This window comes from Azolla caroliniana, unplaced genomic scaffold (assembly GCF_043228905.1).
Source record: "Azolla caroliniana isolate FFs.n. ecotype wild unplaced genomic scaffold, voAzoCaro1.0.p SCAF_7, whole genome shotgun sequence".
NCBI lineage: Eukaryota > Viridiplantae > Streptophyta > Polypodiopsida > Salviniales > Salviniaceae > Azolla > Azolla caroliniana.
Window position 1 is genome coordinate 19,982,987 of NW_028230442.1, and position 21,534 is coordinate 20,004,520.

General features: G+C 36.9%; 3 protein-coding genes across 8 annotated transcripts; all 3 read left to right on the forward strand.

The window, feature by feature from the left end:
- Positions 1-1,081: 1,081 nt before the first annotated feature.
- On the forward strand, positions 1,082-7,526 carry LOC147862246 (F-box family protein). Of its 3 annotated transcripts, none has more exons than XR_015530040.1 (9): positions 1,082-1,191; positions 1,415-1,540; positions 4,145-4,299; positions 4,425-4,512; positions 4,599-4,777; positions 5,113-5,255; positions 5,334-5,424; positions 5,826-5,992; positions 6,622-6,750. XR_015530040.1 is itself a non-coding variant. In XM_087322668.1 (7 exons), exons 1-7 carry the CDS (start codon positions 1,139-1,141, stop codon positions 6,751-6,753), a joined length of 876 nt encoding a protein of 291 aa, XP_087178794.1. In that variant the 5' UTR covers positions 1,082-1,138; the 3' UTR covers positions 6,754-7,526. The 3 variants fall into 3 exon arrangements, 1 of the variants encoding a protein (XP_087178794.1); XR_015530039.1 differs by having other exon boundaries at positions 5,334-5,407; positions 5,800-5,992; XM_087322668.1 differs by lacking the exons at positions 5,334-5,424; positions 5,826-5,992 and having other exon boundaries at positions 6,622-7,526.
- Positions 7,527-10,736: 3,210 nt separating this feature from the next.
- On the forward strand, positions 10,737-11,510 carry LOC147862247 (pentatricopeptide repeat-containing protein At4g18520, chloroplastic-like). The gene has a single exon (XM_087323085.1). It carries the CDS (start codon positions 10,737-10,739, stop codon positions 11,508-11,510), a length of 774 nt encoding a protein of 257 aa, XP_087179211.1.
- Positions 11,511-13,581: 2,071 nt separating this feature from the next.
- On the forward strand, positions 13,582-20,964 carry LOC147862248 (carbon-nitrogen hydrolase family protein). Of its 4 annotated transcripts, none has more exons than XM_087322173.1 (14): positions 13,582-13,795; positions 14,777-14,976; positions 15,215-15,520; positions 15,629-15,852; positions 16,517-16,620; positions 16,760-16,897; positions 17,938-18,106; positions 18,210-18,345; positions 18,426-18,564; positions 18,656-18,832; positions 18,973-19,140; positions 19,659-19,754; positions 19,844-19,972; positions 20,469-20,964. In XM_087322173.1, the coding sequence occupies exons 2-14, from the start codon at positions 14,783-14,785 to the stop codon at positions 20,700-20,702; spliced, it is 2,214 nt and encodes a 737-aa protein (XP_087178299.1). In that variant the 5' UTR covers positions 13,582-13,795; positions 14,777-14,782; the 3' UTR covers positions 20,703-20,964. The 4 variants fall into 4 exon arrangements, with proteins under 4 accessions (XP_087178299.1, XP_087178298.1, XP_087178300.1 ...); XM_087322172.1 differs by having other exon boundaries at positions 13,582-13,767; XM_087322174.1 differs by lacking the exon at positions 13,582-13,795 and having other exon boundaries at positions 14,867-15,002.
- The last annotated feature ends 570 nt before the right edge of the window (positions 20,965-21,534 follow it).

A 21,534-nucleotide genomic window follows, 5' to 3' on the forward strand; every position in this document is an offset into this window, starting at 1 on the left:
GAGCTCATGTGTGAAATCTATTGTGGTGTGATGGTTTGGTTGACTAGGGTTGGTGGTGTTGGAGGTGTCGCACTTTAGCTCAAAGTATAGGAAGTTGTGATCGGCACCAATAGGGCATGGGGCCACCCGGAAGGAGTTAATCATGTGGGTAGCTTCAGGGCGTCCTATTAGGTAATCAACTGTGCTTTCCCCTCCTCCATGTGGGAAACATGTGAGCTCTTTCGAGCCCGGCCACTTGGTTAAGCCATTATATATGATCATCTGGTTTCTACTTCTGAGTTCAAGCAGATGATGGCCAAAGCTTGTGGCATCCGCACCTCAATCTTTTGATCTACGTGTTATGCCTATGGCTAAAGGGTCGACGTTCACCATTTCTAGGTTTTTATCCATCTGAAATATTGCGCATTGTCGAAACTGGGTTCTTGCATTGAAATCTCTTACAACAAAGACTTCCCCTTTAGAAGAATATTGGATTATATCATCTGACAAAGGTTCGTACGGAGAAGGCCCATGTGGCGCTCCTTCATCAACTATACTTGCGTCTCCAGCCATATTATACCGGGATCCTTTCGGGGGGGAGAAGTAACAAATGGCGATAAATATCGCTTGATCCATGCTAGTGAGGACTTTTCACCCACAATAAACGAGCATCTGGGTCAGTTTTTAGTATTTTCTATCCTATTCTGTATCTCTCTCCCCGAGATAATATTGCAACCCGTCCAGACCCTCTAGCAGTGTGTGTGCCGATGTGAGGTTTTGTCTAGAGACAGATTCCCGACGGAAAATCTTCAAACTCGTGGCAGTCTTCGGTTTGGGACTCTGATGTGTTTCTACTAAGAAAAGTATATGAGGTACCTTCAAAATCTCCTCTGGACGACGGCTTCGGTTTGGGATTCTGATGTGTTTCTACTAAGAAAAGTATATCAGATACCTTCAAAATCTCCTCCGGACAGACAACAGCCGAGAGAGAGTAATATGGCCAAGCTTTGGCCTGTCTCCTCCTCCTATAACAAACAAACAGCTCACAAGACAAGACAAGAGAAGCTGCTGATGATTCATGAAGACAAGAAAAAGGAAGGAAGATTAGATATATGTAAAGGTCCATAGCCATGTCTGCCAATCTGATCTTACCTCTCTCATGATGAAGGATCGATATCAACAACTCGGATTAGCGCAAGCCCTCTCAAGCAGGTTTTAACATACCTACCTACACCTCTAAAATCGCTCTCTATAATTTCTTGAATCCCCTTCTCCTCTTCTTTTCTGCTGTTCTGTTGTTATATGTGTCTCGCATCCTTTTGGATCATGTTCAAATTCATCTCTCTCTCTCTCTCTCTCTCTCTCTCTCTCTCTCTGTGATTCGTTTTTGTAGTGACCATTCCTTTTGCCGTGTTTTTCTCCGATTTCTTTTCAGGTCAAATTTCGCACAGGCATGCGATGAGCTCGCTCTCATCTTGGAAAAAGTGTATCAAGATGCACCCAAGTCGCTGCAAACCATAGTTTTCCAAGACGTTTTGTTTGCGATTCGGCGATTGCAAGAGTAAGTCTCCGATTGTTGTTTCTTTTATATTATCGTTCTAGCGAAAAATAGCTTGTAAGATACCCTAGGTGCTATGTGTGTACACACAATACCCTTGATTATGAGTCAATATTTATCAAGGCGAATGATGGGTGCATGTATGGATGGGTGGTTCATGACAATGAGTGTTCGTCAGAAATGTATAGCAAGGCTGACGACAAACATCTTCTTCCAGAGATAAGTCAGTACAAATATACATGATAGAATTGATGCTGATACACAAACAATCATGGCTGTTTCAAAAGAAAGACTCGGATTTCCGGATTGACAAAAGTGAGGAATTTTTTATACGAATTTGTAGACAATGTCCCTTTCCTCTACTCTACTAGTGAACGCCAATATTATTACTTTTAAATAATGATAAATAGAAATGACGCTTGTGCCGAGTGCTAACCAAACTAATGGGTACAAACTAGCTTTCCATCTGTCCCAGAAAACATAGGGTGCATATCTGCCTACCTCTATCTCTAACTGAAGGGAAGAGGTTTGCAGCTGCCTTATTACACAGCGCAGCGCATAGGATAGATCTTTGTTCATATAAGATCTCCTGATAATGAATCCATCCTCCAATGCGTTAAAAAGTGTGCCTTATAGTGTGCCATCTTCCTGCCAAGAGATTTTGTGGGGCTGATCCATGTTTTTTTGTTATCAAACTTGATAATATCAGTTTGGATCACTCTATTCTTTTTTGCTTTGGTCATGTTTTAGATGGGACAATCAGGCTATAGTGGAATGGGGGTAGTGCTTTTATGTTTATGCCACATGACTTGAACCATTGTTGCATTTCAGCATACCAATAGTGATTATCACCATGTTTAGCAAGTTGTTTTGATGTCATAAATGCCAAACTTGAGTTTGGGCAGCTCCCAAAGCTGTTGGATATCAGTCAGCAACCATTGGGGCTAAAGGTCTCTCCAAATCTTTCCAGTTATCTCCTTTGTTAAGACTCAGCTTCTTGGTTTCTACATTGTAGGGAAGAGTTGGTGTGACAAGTATATCAAATAGCCACATTTTAGTTTGTAGCTTGTGAAGTTGTATACATGCACATTATCTTTCAAAAGCATAGAGAGCTGCATATCCATGAGAAAGTGGAGCATAGGCAGCCTCACGTAAGGATAATCGAGGCCTTGTGAATGCTAGTCCTAGATATGTGTAGAATTGAGTGTATGCCACCTTTTCCTCTCCCACAAAGGATTCTGGTTCTGGCCTCATTACCCATACTTGAATGGTGCTAAACATCATCACTTTAATTCGATCTTTTTTTACCAACAAATCTTTGGCTGGACAAAATGATTTTAAGGCAGTTAGATGTCTCTGTAGTCCCTCTAGAGAGTCAAAGACGAGCACACAGTAATATTTGTATGGCTGTGCTCATTAGCCATGCTCCTGAATGCCAAATGTTAGAGCTTAATCCTAATGTAAGCATAAGATAAGGAAATATAAGATAGTTATAAAGAGAAGAGAGAGAAAGAAGGGTGCCGATCCACCTGACCACCCCTGAGCGAAGGGATCGAGATGGACTTGAGCCTTGATCGGCGTCCCATACCACCGTTGTGGCATTGTGTCATACCTGGTATTGGCGTGCTCGCTACAAGAGTCTCTTTGCCACATTATTAGAGTCTCAACGTAGTCAAATGATGTGTCTAACGAGGGTAGTTAGGCCTCATATTTATAGCCAGACCTAAGGCCCCCAGGCAAGTTCACACTTGGCCCTTATGGGTTGTCTCAATTCCAAGGATTAAAAGTAATCCTCCCTTCTTTACACTCTCATTTAACCCTCACACTTTATACGTGTATAGAATATTATAATATAACTTACCACGAGATAATTTATGGTCATACCCGTAACACCAAATCTCTCCATGTAATGTGCTACCTCATCTATGTAGAGGCCGAAGAGAGTGGGTGATAGTGGGCATCTTTGATTTACTCCAAATTTTCTAGCCACAACCCCTGACAACTCATTGGGAGGTTGCATTTTTGCTGACAGATTCATACAATGCATAAATTTCCTGTTGCATATCTACAAGGACACCAAGGGCTTCTAGCTGCTGCATGAGCTTAGTGTTCAGTACAGTGTCGAAGGCTTTTTGAAATCCACAAAGCAGCAATAAATATCTGCCCTCCTCTATAAGGGCTCGAAGGGTCAATACGTGATCCAAAGTTATGAGCTCGTTTTGAAAGCCTGTCCATTGCATTTGATGCCGACTCTAAATGATTGCAAATGTGGTGCCGAAACAATATGAGGATTCAACTATCCAAATTATTGCAACATATTGCTGAAACGGAATTCACAATATCAAAGTGAACTATGTAAATTGTTGAAACATGATGCCAAAACTATAGAATATAGTGTGCAAACAACCATATTGTTGCACAAAGGTCTGAGTCTGGTGAACTGATATTCAAACACTAATGTGGTAACATTTCTATCCTGTGATCTTCACTAGGTGCCACAACCATACAAACTGTAAAGAAGCACTGAAGAAATGTCTTTGTTGGAAGTGAGGATGATTGTCTTTCCATGTATTTGGGTTTAAATAAACATGTTGATTAATACTACAGATTAGAAACAACCCAAGAGTTGGCTGCTGTGACAAAAGTAGTTCATGCAGCTGAAGTTGTATTACCACGACAGAGAAGAGTTCAAGTTGTTAGTGAGTTTAAGCATGCTGCAGTTATTCAGAGGCGGAGGAAAAAAGTTCTCAATACTGAAGAAGGTTTGTTCTACGTTATTTCTTTTTGTGCCTTGTTTCAGCCTTTGAGAAATTGGTAACGCTGTCTGTATTTGAAGTCAACCTTATAACTCTCTTATTGTTTTCTTTTCCTTTTTATCTCATTTTAGTTCATTTTGAGTTTGGGTTTGACATTCTCGGGCAAGTTTTTCGACATTTGGATGCTCGATCTCTAGCAAGAGCTGCTGCCGTTTGCAGGTATCATATTGAACAATTTATTAGCTCAATGATATCCAAATTAGTTGTTGGAATTATCAGCATTAATCTTTACTTTCTGCATTCAGGTCATGGAGAATAGCAGCAAATGATGAGTTGCTTTGGGAGGAGCTTTTTAAATTTAACTTTTTGGGAATATATGCCTACAAAATTAGTCGATCTCTTGAAGGAAGAAGGACCAGTACAATAGTGGTAAATGCAAGCAATGACGACTTGTGGAAAAAGAAGTTCAAAGATGCTATCACAAGTAATTTATCATTTTTTATCTGTGTGATGTGTTGTCTGCTGTGAATGCTTTTTCTCTGCTTTAAGCTGTTTCATATAAATCATAAAGTCAAAAGACATGAGGGGATTCCTCTTTTTTAAGCTGTTTCACATAAATCATTAAGTCAAAAGAAATGAGGGGAACTGAAGTTACTCTGCTAAAAAAGAGGATGAATACATTATCTTTGTCTTTTATCATTTTTCCTGGTGTCAAGTTTACTTTAATAATTCCTTTGAGTTTAGTCTTTGTTTTTGTTGTGATACCCGAACTTGAAATGGGTTTTTTAGTTTTGCTGTATTATTTTATCTTTCTGGCAGGACATCCGTTACAATGGTTTTCATCAAATCGAGCATTTTGCAAGAGGTGTGATATGTGCATGTGGTTGCCAGGAAAGGGCCCTCCGGTATGTGCTGTTTCTGGAAGTCAAGCTCACTTATTGAAGCCAATGCTACCAACTCAAGTAATGGTTTTAGTTATCTTTCATTTTACACATTCTGCAATCTCTATCTGAAAAAGCATAATACATGTGTGGTGCCAGGCAGTGACATTGTATACTGTCCTGGAAATGAAGATCACTCATTGAAGCCATTGTGGGTAGTCTAAGTGTAATGTCTTTTATCTGTTGGAGGGTGGCAGCTCCAGACCTGCACTCTCTTTCATCTTTATTATCTCTGTACTACATTCTCTCTTTTACCAGATTCTTCTCTCTCTAGAATCTGCAACTCTTTAAATGCCTTTTTTTTCTCTTCTACTTTTTCCAAGATATTCCCTTTTATTCCTAGTTTATTGTACCTGTTTGGTAGTACAAGAGTCTCTTAACTACCAAACAACCATTCCCAATTTTGTATAAATAGGCTTATACCAGCCTCTTTTGTAATAAGATTATTTTCTGCTGCTACTCTTTGCAACCATTTTTTCTACTGCTGTCTAACAGCCTTCTCACAGCTTGGCTGTGTCTATTTTGTTCTAACTCTTCCGCTGCTGCTATTAACAGCTTTGCTCACATTATCTTCTTTTTAATGATTTCAAGAAAGGAGAGGATCTATAGACGCCATTGTCACTACCAAGCTAATGCCCCTTCTACAAAAGTTCAGTATATACAGCCCTGGCTACAATGACTAAGGTGTCCTATGCCAATAGTTATATGAAGTTTCTATCACATCTGGTCACTACCAAGCTAATGCCCCTTCTACAAAAGTTCAGTACATACAGCCCTGGCTACAATGACTAAGGTGTCCTATGCCAATAGTTATATGAAGTTTCTATCACATCTGTACTCTCATTGCTCTTCTTTTTGTATGGATTTTATCATGATTATGCTAATAGTGCTAATATTATCATAATGTTATTTGCAATCTGTGAGTCTTCATAGAACATAGAGCTTTTGCATGTCTGTCAATTTTCAGGCAGAAAACACTAATATAGGCAAGAGTGTCTGATGTCATATAGGTATTTCAGTTTGAGTGGAGGCAAGGCACAGAACATGATTTATGTGGATCAGAAGTAGGATAATGATTTCTAGATTATATCCTCAATTCTATAATACGGGTCTCTGTAGATCGTAGAGCCTCATTTATGTGCATGTCTTTGCGATTGCTTTGAAACTGACAACTGGAATCTCAGGAACATGGATATCTTGTTTTGGCAACATTCTTACACATCATATAAGCATTCCAGTTTAAGGTGGAGGGAAGACATGAAACATTATTTATGTCTTGCATGCTTAATCAATACTAAAGTTTGGAATTTGGACAAATCATGCAATATTTTGTGCATTATACCAATTGAAAGCTTAACTTGGACTTTTCCACACTGGTCTTAAGCAGGTTGTACAGCTTCTCTTGGAAGATCGCTTCACTTCAAGATCATCGTCTAGCAGTGATTCTGATGATTCTGATGATATGCATAGAACTGGAGGGGTTTCAAAGCTGTGGGCAGTGCCGAAGCTAAGTAACTGAGATATATACGTGGGTCCAGATGATATTTGATATAAGATCAAATGGTGACTTTTTGCCTGAATGGAGGAACGAACAAGATCAATTTTTTGGGGTAATTTCATAGAGTCAATTCCATATTGTTGGCCCTTGGATATATGCTTATTCAAATACGATAAAAGGATTTGAAGGCAATTCCTTCAACTGGCTAAATCCCTTTCAAGACTATATTTGAAAACCTTTTGTACATTTGAATTACAAACCTCATATAGTCTTTATAAATAAAAACCTCGCATAAAGGCTTCTTCTTGCAAGAGGAAGGATAGGGAAAGATCATGAACACCAGGTCAACAATACCATGTCAGCATCTACAAATCATCAACTGGTTGTGTCACTGTTGCTGACTTGAAAATTGTAGAAAATACCGTCGAAGGAAAAAGCTGAGAGGCTGCAGAAAAGAAGAAAAGAGCTGAGAGCTTTAGCTCTAAAATATGAAGGCTTCAAAATTCCTTGTGTAAAGACAGTGTGAACACAACTGGGGTGGGGGCTTGTGGAGCTATGAATGAAAGAAGGAGAATAGAGAACCAAATGCAGACAAAATTATGGGGAGGGTTTGTTTTGGTTACTTGTGAATCTATCTATGAAAAGATAAAGTGCTAGTGGAATGTGTCACAATCAAACAATTGTAAATATTTTCAACTTGGTTAGGCTTGTGCAGTCTCTTTTCTTCCCATCTCTCAAACCTTCAATCGGTGACCTTTTGTAAATAATAATAGAGAACAATTTGGAAATATTTGCTAGTTACAACTTCCACTCCTTGAAATTCTGATTTCATGTCACCGTTTAAGTGTTGTGCATTAACTTATTTTGAACTAACCATGCAGCAATGAAATACTCACAATATGATACTTCATTCAGATAACTCTCCTAGTAAGAGATAACAAGTAAGCCCTACACCTTGCAGCAATCCCTATGTCCTAGAACCTTGCAATTAGTAACCTTGATGAATTTTGCTGCTTACCAAAATTGACCTTATGGTGCGTGATAATACATGTATTATATGTCTACATTAGTTGGACTGTTTATACTAAGAATGTCTTGCCAACATGTGGAGGGTTGTGTTTTTAGACCTTGAGACTTAATGAATATACTCTAAATCCAATTGATGAGAAAATGGATCATTTCTTTGATTTTAATGAATTTTCCATTCCTAATGTTTTGTAGGTAGGAAAAATAAAGCAACACAATGGTAGAGCAATTACCTAGGGTTGTAAGTTTGCTATAGGGGGTGGGTGGTAGGAGGTTTTAAGATCTTTGGGGCATATGTGATCGAATTTGATCCCTTGATTGCATTTTCATGCTATGATATGCAATATAATGTAACCAAAAGTTGTGGGTTTCATCTCATCAACATTTGGGTTTGTAACCTTATGTAATCCTTATCACACTAACATTGGAAGCATGCATACCGATAGCAAAAACATCACCTCTCTTTATTTCATAGAGAGGGGCCAAATAGTTGGATCAAGCTGATGTGGTATACTAGTTGAATTGAGGTTACAAGTGAAAGGGATTTGTCCTTGTTGTCACTGGTATCAATGTCACATAGAACAACACTTCATGGCACAACTTTAACTGTGAAAATCAATGTGGGCACTTTCTCAATATATAGACAACATGTATGCAACATACTTGGCTTCACCACATTGTGACGATGATTTGTATGTGCAACATACAAAATTATTGCATGAAGTGAAACCTTAAATATAGAATCACATTCATCTCTGATACATCGCCACTATTGATAAGAATATAACTCAACTCTTAGGTACTAATCTATATGACATCTCAAAGTTGAAAAAAATGTCTCAAACAAGGCAATTAGTCTTCTTTGGACTTCACTGTATGTTGAATAAATATTCTGTGATTGAATTGTTTTGACCCAACCCAAACCCATGATTGTTGTTTGGAACCTCTGTTGGGTGCTATCAATAATTAATCATGAGCATATTGATATGTATATGATTATAAATCCATGCTATCATCACTCTAGGGTAACATGTTAAAACATTCTAATGTATGATACATGGTGTGTATGCTGTGCAAGAGAGAAAGAGAAAGGATCTGTCTACCATCTGAATTTATCTAGAGACACAGAGATACAGAGACAATTAGAGAGAATGAATGATTCTGTACCATAGCTCGCTCTTTTACCTGGACATGAAAAGCAGTGTCTAACCAGGTACACACATTCATCTGAAAGGCCCTTGAGAAACATGTTAATACGGGGTGGGATTGCTTTTTGCTGTTTGTCGAAACCAAATGGTGGCTCTTTTCTGTTTACCATTTCCTGTTTTCGTTCAGTTTCGTCCCCCAAAAGAGGAAAGAATGGAATCAGGATATTTATGAAAATTTAAGAGTTTCAATCCTTTTTTAAGCATGATTGGAAAGGTACATTGGTGTATATTAACTATAACATAAATACAATTTTTTTCTTGATCTGTAGCTCAAAAAAGTAAATTGTTAAGAATTAAATTGAGCACATATGTAAATTGAATCTCTGGATGAGTGGTAAACAATATCTTTGGATATGATTGGAAAGATGCATCGAGGAATGTAATTATAATATACTGCTGCTGTCTTTTCGGCCATTAGGCTGAAATGTGAAGTTACATGAATGTAATTGAGCACATATGCATGTATTTGTAGTTTTTTAAAGCATGATTGAAGGGTACCTTGAGGGTTGCAATTACATAACCTGGCATTTCTTTGAATAAATAGGTTGAAATGTGAGCCACGAGATCCGATGTTATAATTGTAACTGAGGTAGAAACTATTACATAATCTGACTACTTTCTTTGACCAATCTGCCGAATGTAAGGTGCAAAATCTCCAATTGTGCTTATTTTGAGAGGCCAAAGTAATCCGCCTTCTTCTTCATAAAACAATTGAAATTTCAGCCATAAGACCTGTGCTGAAAATTTAAGTGAGGATCCAGTTTTTATATAAGCACACTTATTTTTCAACAAATCAGTTGACATTTTAATTGCAAGATGCGAATCAAAATCAAGTCAGAAGATGATCCTTGGTGCTTTTTCAAGAGAGCAAAACTATCATGCTTCTTCTTAGATAAGGCATTCAACATGTAAGTCACAAGATTGGAGTTCAAAATCTAAGTCAGAAGAGTTTGTTTTGTTGTTCTTTCCAATAGAGTTGAGTAGTCCAACCACTTTTCAACAAATCAATCAAAATATAAGTCACAAGATATGATACCAAAATGTGAATTGCAAGAGTTGCTTTTGCTTTTCTCTAGATACCAAAGTGATCCAATAGCTTATTCACAAATCAATCTAAATCCAAGCAACAAAATCTGAGATCAAAGTGTAAGTTATAAGAAATTGAGACCAAAATGCAAGTCACAAGATTTGCTTTCATATTTCTTTTATTGTGTTCTCTTTGTTCTTTGTAAGCAATTCAATTAGCTTCAAGATGCTTCTCAAACAAAAGCTTAGTGCAATGGGGATCAATGATTTCTAGATACTTCCAAAATGGGCTTAGCATGGTTGATCTGGAATGTTTTGAGAACAAGCAAGCCGAAGGCATACAACCACACCGGGTTATCTTCACAACTGTCTAAAAAGGATGTGTGGGTGCTGGATCCATCAAACATGCCATGGAAATACATGATCAAATTATAAGAATTGGTCTTTATATGGATGTTGATATCAGCAGCAGTCTCATTGTTACATATGCAAAATTCAGATGTTTAAAAGAATCAAGAAATGTGTTCAATGTTACGTCACAAAGGAATGTTGCGCTGTGGGTTGCTATGATAACTGGATATATTGAGCATGGATTTGGTCATGACACACTTTCTCTTTACCAGCAAATGCAAGAGATCGGTATAAAACCAGATAGTCATCTAGTTGTGTTTTTTGAAAGCATGTGGTTGCATTGAAACTATAAAACCATGCAAGATTCTGCATGATGAGATTATAAGAGCTGGTATGGAGTCTGATGTGGCTCTCGCAAGCACACTTTTGGACGTGTATGCAAAATGTGCTTGCCTAAATGATGCCGAGGGAGTGTTTAATGGAATGCCACAAAGAAATTTTGTTTCATGGAATATATTAATGATAGGCCATGTTCAGCAAGGCAATTGTTTAACTGCAATGTATATTTTCAAGGATATGCAACATGCAGGCATGATTCCAACAAAGGTCACATTTTTATGCATTATAAGAGCTTGTTGTAGCATCAAAGCACTTGGATTAGGAAAAGAGATACATAATCAACTCATAATTACTGGATTTGATGTTCATTTGGACATAGGGAATGCAATTATTGATATGTATGCTAAATGCCAAATGCTAGAGGATCCTCGCAAAGTCTTTGATAACTCGGGTTTTCAAGACCATATATCATGGGGTTATGTTCAACATGGACATTGTACAATAGCCCTTACTCTTTTTGAAGAAATGCAAAGAGATGATATTGAACCAAATAAAGCTTTATTTTCTTCAATTTTGAAGGCATGTGGCACCATGGGTGACATAGAGCATGGAAAGATGATTCACGATCAAGTGAAGAAAAATGGGTATGAGTATGACACAATCGTTGGGAATGCACTTATTTATATGTATGCAAAATGTGGATGTCTAAAAGAGTCTGATCTGGTGATTGGAAATACCATTCTAGATACATATACTAAATGCAAGAATCTTAAAGAAACCCGAAACATATTTGTTAAGATTTCCACTTTCTCCGATAAAGAAATTTAACACATTAGTACCTCTCTTAACTTTCACGGATATGCTTTCACTCCATACGCATACCCCAATTACAACGCAATCCCCAATATCTCTGAAATAGGAAAACAATCTCCATCTCTAAATTTGGGTTAACCTTTGGAAAGTATGCAAACACCCACTGTCTAGACGTCAAATAACATCGAGATAAAACTTGTCAAATTTGGGAAATGTAACCCAAAATCTAACAAGCAATCAGACATTGTATAAAACAATGAGTATTTCTTCTATTTCAACAATGCAAAAGAAGCAATTGCCTGTTGCTAGTCTAGAATGATTTAGAGCTAATCCCAAGGCAATCCTTAATTGGCAATTTAGAATACGAACTAGACTTTAAGATCTGCCATCACACATGATCAGATTTGTGTATTTTCTATTCTTTTTTCAACCTTAGATGATAACCATTTAAGAGACTCAATGGAGCAATGATACAAAAGATTAGTAATCACTTGTAAATACAGTGTTTGACCTCATAAACACCAATTAGTCTATGGTTGTTCTCTCTCTCACACACTTTGATCGGGACTCTTTTACCACATCAACACAACAAATATCACTTTCACGATTCTCTTAATAAAAAATAATACATACATTACACTCTCTAGGCTTTTAAATTTCTTTTGAGATTCTTCTATTTTCTTTTGGGCCGACATACAAGTTGTGCATGAGGAATCAACTAAGATGCTCGTACACATGCCCCCCCTGTTATCTACACTCCGTTAAGCCTCTTCCTCACTCTAGTCACGTAGTCCCGACACATGCTTTTATATTTTGAGCTTTTTTTGCCCCAGGCATGTTGTCTTGTTGTTGTGATCCATTCAACTCCCCTTACATGTCTATATATGTATTTGTATCTTGTATCTTGTATCCATATATGTATATGTGTCTTGTATCTCTATTTTGTATTTGTATCTCTATATGTATCTCTATCTTGTATGTGTATTTGTATCTTTCATTCTTCGAGAAACCCAATCGACAAGCTCTTCGAGTGATTTCTCGTTCGAACAAAATGGTTGAATCCTTCGATTTGAATTCGTCCAAGTTCCATTAATACATGTGATTTGATGAAGAAGTGTTGTAACAAGTGGATTTTCCATACAATTAATGCAATTGTCTGTTTTTACCTGAGAGAGAGAGAGAGAGAGAGAGAGAGAGAGAGAGAGAGAGAGAGAGAACAAGAGAGCCCCAATCAAAAGGTAATATATAACATTGATACATTTTTCAGCACCAATCGAGTTCCCCTCTTCTTCCTTTCAAGGAAATACCAACAATTTTCTCCTCCTTACGTGTACATTTTTGGTAGGAAGGGAATCCCCCTCTTCTTATAAGGCCAGATGGCGCACCCACCTGTAGAAGCTCTCTCAAGAGGGGGGGAGGGGAAGAAAACATGCGTACATAGGATTTGATACCAGAGGTGGGGTATTTTGGGAAAGCTTACGAGTACTTTGTTAAACTATCAAACAAGTAGTCAACGGATACAAAAAACACATAAAAAAAAAGTAGCCCTAACTTTGACAAGCATTCGTCGATAGAATATCCAAAAATTCTCTCAAAAGAGACAAGTTAACACATGCTTTGGGAAGCGTCAAAAAAGCTAAATTGGGGTATGGCATTCTATTAAACACCCAAGGTCCTCCAAAACGTAGTCAGGGGATACGATCGAGAATTAACTAGGACTTTCTTCGGTATTTACAAATTCGGAAGAGAATTCAAGCAAAGCATTAGTGACCAAACCAAGCAACAAAACAACTAAGAATTAACGAGTAACGAGTAACACTCTTAACTAAGATCGGATCCCCTCCTAATAAAGAGCCAGGATTTTCTTCGGAATGACAAATTTGGAAGAGAATTCAAGCAAATCAATGTGACCAAATGCAGTAACAAAATAACTAACAATTAACAAGTTAACAATCTTAATGATGATGATGATAATAGAGTTAGATAGAGAGAGAAAGAAAGAAAGATATATTAACAGTCTTTTAAGAGGCCAAAATGGCCCATAAGACCAAATAAGAGATTACATCTTGTGTAAAAGATAAACTAAAAGAGGGGGAGGTGGAGAACAGAGGATGCTCTGTTTCCTCCGTAGTCCATAGCTTCAGCTGAAAGCCCTAACCATACAGACATATATATGTATGTATGTATGTATGTGTTTGTACTAAGATATTGCAAACAGATTTGATCTGCAACAACAGGAGAGGGAGAGAAAAAAAGCCATTAGAAAGAAGAGGTGGTATCTATCTCTCAACCAATACCTGGTATTTATTCTCTCCTTTGCACATACAATTCAGATCGTAATTATTAACTATCTCCAAATGTTTTGATTCCTGCGCATCATAACTGGTTTACCTTAATTGTGTCTTATTTAAACTCACTCGCATCCTCCGGTCACTGATAGTTCCTTCTCTTGTATGATTACATGATGCTATGCACATTTTATCTATATAATGTACACATCAATCTACATAAATATGGACATAAACATACACATAAACACCCACATGACTCTTTTTCTACAGTATTATAATGATGATTTGCACATAAATCCAAATGTAGGATATGCAACATAGATCCATGTGCTTCCTTCACTGTCATAATGTAGTGATTTTACCCATAAATCCACTACCAAAGACGCTTGATTCCATGGCTATGATGGTATACACATAAATCCTAAATGTCGCATGGTTCTATGATAATATGGTAATATATAGCAATGTGATATGGCCAAAAATTGTAAAAGCATATGTTTCCTTAGCTATGATGAATGATATAGAGCTATGTAATGAGTCCAGGAACTTGTAACTCCATGCTATGATAAGATATATATAAGCACACATACATATATAGATGTGATAACATCTTATCATACTTAATCGATAACCTTCTTCATGATTAAAATTATCTCTCTCTTGCAGAAGTGATAGAAAACTATGTATCGCAGTTCGTGTAGTAAGGATCACAGTATAATATGCATGATTATTGTTGCGCATATCATACAGACTTTGAAAACCATTATAAAAAACTTCTTTTTTTATTCTTTTTTTTCAAATGTCATAGAACATTGGGGCAACGAGTACATTACACTTTTTGAACGTAATTTCTTTTTTCAATAATGGGTTTTACATTTAATTATCAAAATATTGAGGGGCTATTTAAATGAAAATCTCCTTCATTTGATAGAGTTGTGAAGAACACCATGATTGTGCAGTTCTAACCATTCGTATCCATCATTTACACAGAAAAGCATGAGGCCAATCAAAATAGCAACATGTAATTTGAATCAATGGGCTATGGATTTCGATGGGAACCTGAAGCGTATTAAGGAGTCTATTCAAGAGGCTAAAGACAAGGGTGCAATACTTCGAGTGGGTCCAGAGCTTGAAATCACAGGATATGGGTGCGAAGACCATTTTTTGGAGCCAGACACCAGCACTCATGCGTGAGTAAATGATTCATCCTTACTTTGTGAGTGAATCATTTAGCGGTGATGTGGAGCACAATTGCTTACTTCAATATATATTTCTGAGATAATTTGCTCTAACTTTTAAAGGAAGTTTTTTGATCAATTCATATGCTGCCTTAATTTATACATATATAACTCATATTCATGATGCAAATTTATGAGATAGTGCAATTTCAATATTATGGCTATTTGATATGCGAATATACTGTTTCAGGTGGGAGTGCCTGAAAGAACTTCTATTATCAGATCTCACTCATGGCATTCTTTGCGCAATTGGGATGCCAGTGATATATGAAGGGGTACGATACAATTGTAGTGTATTTTGCCACAATGGTCACATACTCCTTATACGACCAAAGCTATACCTTGCCAATGATGGTAATTACAGGGAATTAAGATGGTTTTCAGCATGGAAAAATCCTCAAAAATTAGAAGAACTTCAACTTCCTTGTATGATATCGAAGGAAATATCTCAATCAAGTGCACCCTTTGGAGATGCATGCCTCTCCTTTGCAGACACGTACATATCCAATCCCTCCTTATGTTTTGAGAGAGTTTTGATGTGGATTGTTTCATGGTGTTAAAAAAACAGCATTTCTCACTACTTGAACCCCTTTATGTCACAAAGGAAAATTGGCGTAGAGACTTGTGAAGAGCTATTTACACCATTGTCTCCTCACATTTCGCTTGCATTACACGGTGTTGAAATCATCGTTAATGGGAGCGGGAGCCACCATCAGCTTAGGAAGCTCGACAAGCGCCTTGAGTTGATTCGAGGGGCTACAAGCAAAATGGGTGGTGTATATGTCTATGCCAACCAGCAAGGTTGTGATGGTGGCCGCCTTTATTACGGTATATCATCCTTACAATCTATAATATGAACATTATTTTGCATTTTCCTTTTGGAAAACAGGGCTACATATTATCTGCACTACAAAACCATCAGAATTGTTCAAGTGGCCTAAACTTGACCTCCTAGTGTTTTTCATTATACATATTGCATGCCCTTTTAGGATTTTTAATACTTAGAAAAAGGCATTGTCTGTGTGGCATAGTAGTTAAGAAGGCATTCACAAATGGATTTTTAACTGCGTGTTGTGCACATGCTGTCTATATTTCCAAAAGTTAAAAGAAAACAAATTGAAATATTTCCGTACCAACTTTTTCCCACAGCTATTATGCTGCATTATGTATATGTTTATGAGCACATGCACATACACAGATAACATATATACAATACAGACATATGATGCTTGACATTGCATGAACTTATTGATTGTCATCCAGTATATAATGCTTGTACTTCATCATATCACCTTAAAATATGTTATTTGAGTGATTTTATGTGTCTTTTTCTATAATTGCAAGTGATGCATGCAATGTTAACGGATACCAAGGTGCTGCTGATGTTACTAATACTAATACTGATGCTGCTGCTCTGGAAGACAATCTCTTGTCTAACTTATTGCTGCTTGTATATTCAATGAGACCTTTTTTCTTTCTACGATTTTCACAGATGGTTGTGCATGTATTGTGGTCAATGGAGACATTGTTGCCCAGGGATCACAATTTTCTTTGCGGGATGTGGAGGTCTTAACTGCCTCTGTTGATTTAGATACGGTGAGTGAGAGAAATGCATTCTAAAGTAAGCTAGCATATGTGAAGCATGATAGTTCTTTGAATGAAGCATCTCATGCTTTGGAACTAAATGAGTTCTTTTTTATTATTATCTCTGTGGCTGTTCTGGCTTTGAATACAGGTACGCAGTTATAGAGGATCAATAAGTAGCTTACGAGAGCAAGCCAGCCAACAGGCTCCTCTTCGTTATGTTGACATTGATGGACACTTATGTGAGGATTATGATACATTTCATTGTTTTCCAAATCTACCCATCGAGGTCAGTAAGATATTCATATAGCACAAGTTTTAGAGTATTCATCTATTAATTTTGTAATATGGTATATTAATTGGATCATGTGTTGAGGAAACAATTTCAGCTGCCATGAATCCTTCTACATTTATATGGGATTGATGCCCTTCACAAAATTGTGAAGAACATATCTTGGTTGAAATTTCCCCATAATTTTTACATTTTCCATCTGATTTTGGTTGCTCTTCTTTGAAGCAGAAAAATCATATTTTATTTATGTAATCCGAGTTGGTTTTATTTAATTATTATATTCATATATCTGAACTCTTGAGTGTGCAAGCTGTACCTAGTGAAGTGATAGAAATTCGGCATAATCATTTATAGAGAATGAGCTTACAGGGTGTGGCCCATTTTGATTCTATCGGTTCCGACATCGCTTTATTGTAGTTCATGTATCTTGCATATTCTATTGTTTAGATATATATTTGCATATTTTTCTCATTGACTCATAGCATAATTAATTTATAGGTCGTTACTTAGTGTTGAATTCTCATGGACAGCATTGTCTATCAGTTAAGGAAGAAGATATAGATCATTCAGCACATTGAAGTAAAGACGTCTCATGGATGATGTTGCCAATCAGTCCTTCTCAAAGTATTAGAAATTTCTCGTGCTGAATAATGTACTATTGCTAGCACTCAATATGAAGGACTGGTGACATGAGTAAGGATGCTATATCAGCTAGAAAATGGTGATAACTATCGGTGTCTTGAAATGAAGTTCTTACAAATAAGTCAGTCTTATGCTGCCTTAATTGTTTGTCTCCCTGCAATGACCTCAATATATTGCTCTTTTACAGAAAAATAAAAGTATTGTATTCATTTACTTTTACAATTACCGTTATTTCTGTTTCATTCTCATTTTTTAAACATCTTGAACAATGATTTTATTTTAGATCTAGGATTCTTTTGTAAATATCTTTTGCTTTGAATCTCAGTAGACCATATAACCTCACTGAATCACTACCAACCGTTATGATTAGTCACAGTAAAAACTATGTGGGGCAGGTCAGGTACCATCTTCCAGAAGAGGAAATTGCTTTAGGGCCTGCTTGTTGGCTGTGGGATTACTTGCGTCGTAGTGGTGCCATAGGTTTTCTTTTACCACTTTCAGGTGGTGCTGATAGTTCTTCCGTTGCTGCAATTGTTGGGTGTATGTGCCAATTAGTTGTGAAGGGTAAAGCAATTTATTTTGTACCATAAAAAACAATTTGCTATAAATGTCTGAATTTGATGGTAGTATCTATCGCTCACCTAATTATCTATCTATTATCTTTCAGAAATAAATGAAGGAGATATGCAGGTGGAGGCAGATGCAAGGCGGATTGGGCTTTATGCTGATGGAGAAATCCCAAATGATCCAAAAGAATTAGCAAATAGAATTTTCCAAACTGTGTACATGGGTTCAGAGAACAGGTGAATATGGATAAGGTTTACAAAATAATAACATGTTGATTCTTATTGTAGGCCCCCCTCACTTTTATCTATGATAACAGCTCGGAAGAAACTCGTAGTCGTGCAGAACGGTTAGCAACTCAAATCGGGGCAAGTCACATGAACCTAAAGATTGATTCTGTTGTTTCTGCACTGGTTTGCCTTTTTAGTTCAATAACAGGCAAAATACCACGATTTAAGGTAAGATTTCACTCCCAAGGCTTTGACAGGTACTAAGTCATAAATTAAATAATATAATCGCGAATAGTTGATTAGTTCTATCTTTATATAGGTGGATGGAGGAAGTACAGCTGAAAACCTTGCTCTACAAAATATCCAGGCCCGTGTCCGTATGGTTGTAGCTTTCATGCTTGCATCATTGATGCCATGGGTTCGGAGCAAGCATGGATTCTTCCTAGTTCTTGGCAGTGCAAATGTTGATGAGGCTTTACGTGGTTACTTAACAAAGGTAAGCAACAGTTTTGCATTTTGAAATTTCTTTGCAACAGAAAACTATATATGAAAGTTAAAGATAACTGTATGATGTATATATTAATAGTCTGGCATTTTCAATTGTGAGAATTCTCATATTGTCTGGATGATTTACAGTATGATTGCAGTTCAGCAGATATAAACCCTATTGGAGGTATAAGTAAGACAGACTTGCGGAAGTTTCTACGCTGGGGTGCATTAAATCTTGGATATCCAGTTCTTGCTGAGATTGAGGCTGCCCCACCTACTGCAGAGCTAGAACCAATCAGACACAATTATGTGCAGGTGAGTTCATGTACTTAATCTGCATTATATTCAAATGATGACAATGAATATATGAGAGATTCGATTTGTACACATTTGGTAAATGTTCTTATGCATGAAAAAACTATGTATGGCCATATATATACCATGTTGTGCAATAATATCACTTTTATGTTATATGTATGTGTATGTGTGTATGTGGTGGCATCTGCTTTTAGCATTGGTAAAGAAAGAAAAAATAATGTCTCTTAAGAAACCATATGGTCTATTGGACTGAATCAGAGATCTGATATATTATATTGTCTCATCCTGGAGAATGACAAACCAAAATGAATATATTTATATAAGTAACATGTACTGTTTAAGCTATGAGATATTTCTTTTAGCTAAACTTGTGATGTTGTGAGCTTAGATGGTCTGAAACTTCTGCCTTCTAATATTGCTATATATTGAAGTTGTCGACCTCATCAAGTCCTTACTTGATATGTGATTTTGGGGTGTTAGCTTTTGTAAATAAGTGTTAATTGTGTCTTTAACAGCTAGATGAAGCTGATATGGGGATGACTTACGAGGAATTGTCCATGTACGGGCGGCTTCGAAAGATCTTCATGTGTGGTCCAGTATCTATGTTTAAGGTGTACATCTGTAGCCTCTTTTTGTTATGATCTCTTAGATTGATGAAGTTTTTGAAATGTTCTACTAATATTCTGATATCCATCCTTAGCATCTGTGTCATCATTGGGAAGGCAAACTCATGCCAGCACAAGTTGCAGTGAAAGTCAAAGATTTCTTCAAGTATTACTCCATGAATCGCCATAAGATGACAACACTTACTCCAGCATACCATGCCGAGGTAAGAAGCATGTATTAAAAAGCAGTATAGGAGGGTCAATGCCTAAATAGGTTGTTGAAGAGCTAAATGTTCTCATCTCTGGCCAAATCAACTCCATTAATGGAAGAATTAACAGCACATAAGGGCTGCTTTTATCTTGTGATTCTTTTTTAAATATCATAAGGGGCAATATTGGAAAATATTCATGCGGTTTCAAAAATATCAATATGTGTCCCTTGTTGAAACTAAATTGATTAAGTAAAGAAAGAAATATATGGTGCCATCTCTAAATGATCAAATAAGATACTACAACTGAAAGAAGCATTTTTGTCTACGGGAATAATATCCTGCATGATATATGAATATGCCTGAGTATGCTCCCTGAAGCATATGTAGTTTAGAAGTTTACAATTAACTGACGGGATTATTTTTTCTAAAAAATTCCCCTTTGAACTTCATAAGTTTTGAAAATAGGAGAAATTTCCTAAGTTTTGAAAATAGGAGAAATCTCATGCAGAATTACTCCCCTGAGGACAATCGATTCGATCTTCGTCAATTCTTGTACAATACCCGATGGCCATGGCAATTCCGGAAGATAGATGAGCTAGTAAAATTGCGGGAATTTGAAGAAAGCACGGTATCCCCTGTGAGTGATAGACCTTCTGAAGCCGAGAGAGTATCGATACATGCCAAGGGCCTGGGCGTACCTGCTGCTGATGCAGTAAATGCATCTGTTGGAAGAGGTGCATAAAAGCATTCACTGAAACTCAGATGGTGATGAAATAAATGTGATTTGCAAAGAGATATAAAAGCCAATTTGCAAAATAATGTATACAAGAAATGCTTGTATTGATTCTCATCTGATATACAAAAGAGGCCATGCATTCCCTTTTTTTGTGTACAAAAATGCCTGTATTTCCTTACGATATAAATAACACCTTGTACTTCCTTTTTGTACACAAAAATGCTTGTATTTTCGTTTGATAAACAAATAACACATGTACTGCTTGTTTGTCATTCTTACCTTTTAGATAATGCACGTTGAAGATAACCATGTTATATATATATTCCATAGCCTCGTGGAATGGTGTTCAAACTTGTTTATTATGCTCCTTCAGGGTAAAGATACAGTCATGTACAAGTTGGGCCATGCCTGGTAGCAACTTGAACTAATTGAAGAATATGTGCTTGTCCACATAATTGTTACATTGTGTCAGTGTACATCTCACACATGAAATCAACATTGGGTACCTATGCATCATCGAAGACCATACACCCTAAGGTCCTGTGTACAGCTTTAGGACATATTAGCACACTTCATGTATTTGTTTACTTGGATCTCTTTCTCAGTTTAGACAAGAATATCCTTCCATGATAAGAATTAGATGGACGTATCACGGAACCATAAAAACAACTTATTTATATTGCCCTCCATTGTAGTGTGATCAGATGGGAGAGTGTAGTTATCCCAAAGTTGACTAGGAGACTTGATAGATTTTATTTACACCATGACTAAAGCTTCAAGAGCCAAAAGCCCTAGCTTCTTGAAGATTGGAAATGATACATATGTTGTGTGTGTGTAT

What these genes read in the sequence shown, in the direction of transcription:
- LOC147862247 (XM_087323085.1), top strand. Translation starts at nt 10,737, where the DNA reads ATGGAGTCTGATGTGGCTCTCGCAAGCACACTTTTGGACGTGTATGCA.
- LOC147862248 (XM_087322173.1), top strand. Translation starts at nt 14,783, where the DNA reads ATGAGGCCAATCAAAATAGCAACATGTAATTTGAATCAATGGGCTATG. An exon ending in TGCCTCTCCTTTGCAGACAC is followed by an intron (nt 15,521 to 15,628) that starts GTACATATCCAA and finishes TATGTCACAAAG; the next exon opens with GAAAATTGGCGTAGAGACTT. An exon ending in TGGTGGCCGCCTTTATTACG is followed by an intron (nt 15,853 to 16,516) that starts GTATATCATCCT and finishes CGATTTTCACAG; the next exon opens with ATGGTTGTGCATGTATTGTG.
- LOC147862246 (XM_087322668.1), top strand. Translation starts at nt 1,139, where the DNA reads ATGATGAAGGATCGATATCAACAACTCGGATTAGCGCAAGCCCTCTCA. An exon ending in GCGATTCGGCGATTGCAAGA is followed by an intron (nt 1,541 to 4,144) that starts GTAAGTCTCCGA and finishes TTAATACTACAG; the next exon opens with ATTAGAAACAACCCAAGAGT. An exon ending in AGAGCTGCTGCCGTTTGCAG is followed by an intron (nt 4,513 to 4,598) that starts GTATCATATTGA and finishes TTCTGCATTCAG; the next exon opens with GTCATGGAGAATAGCAGCAA.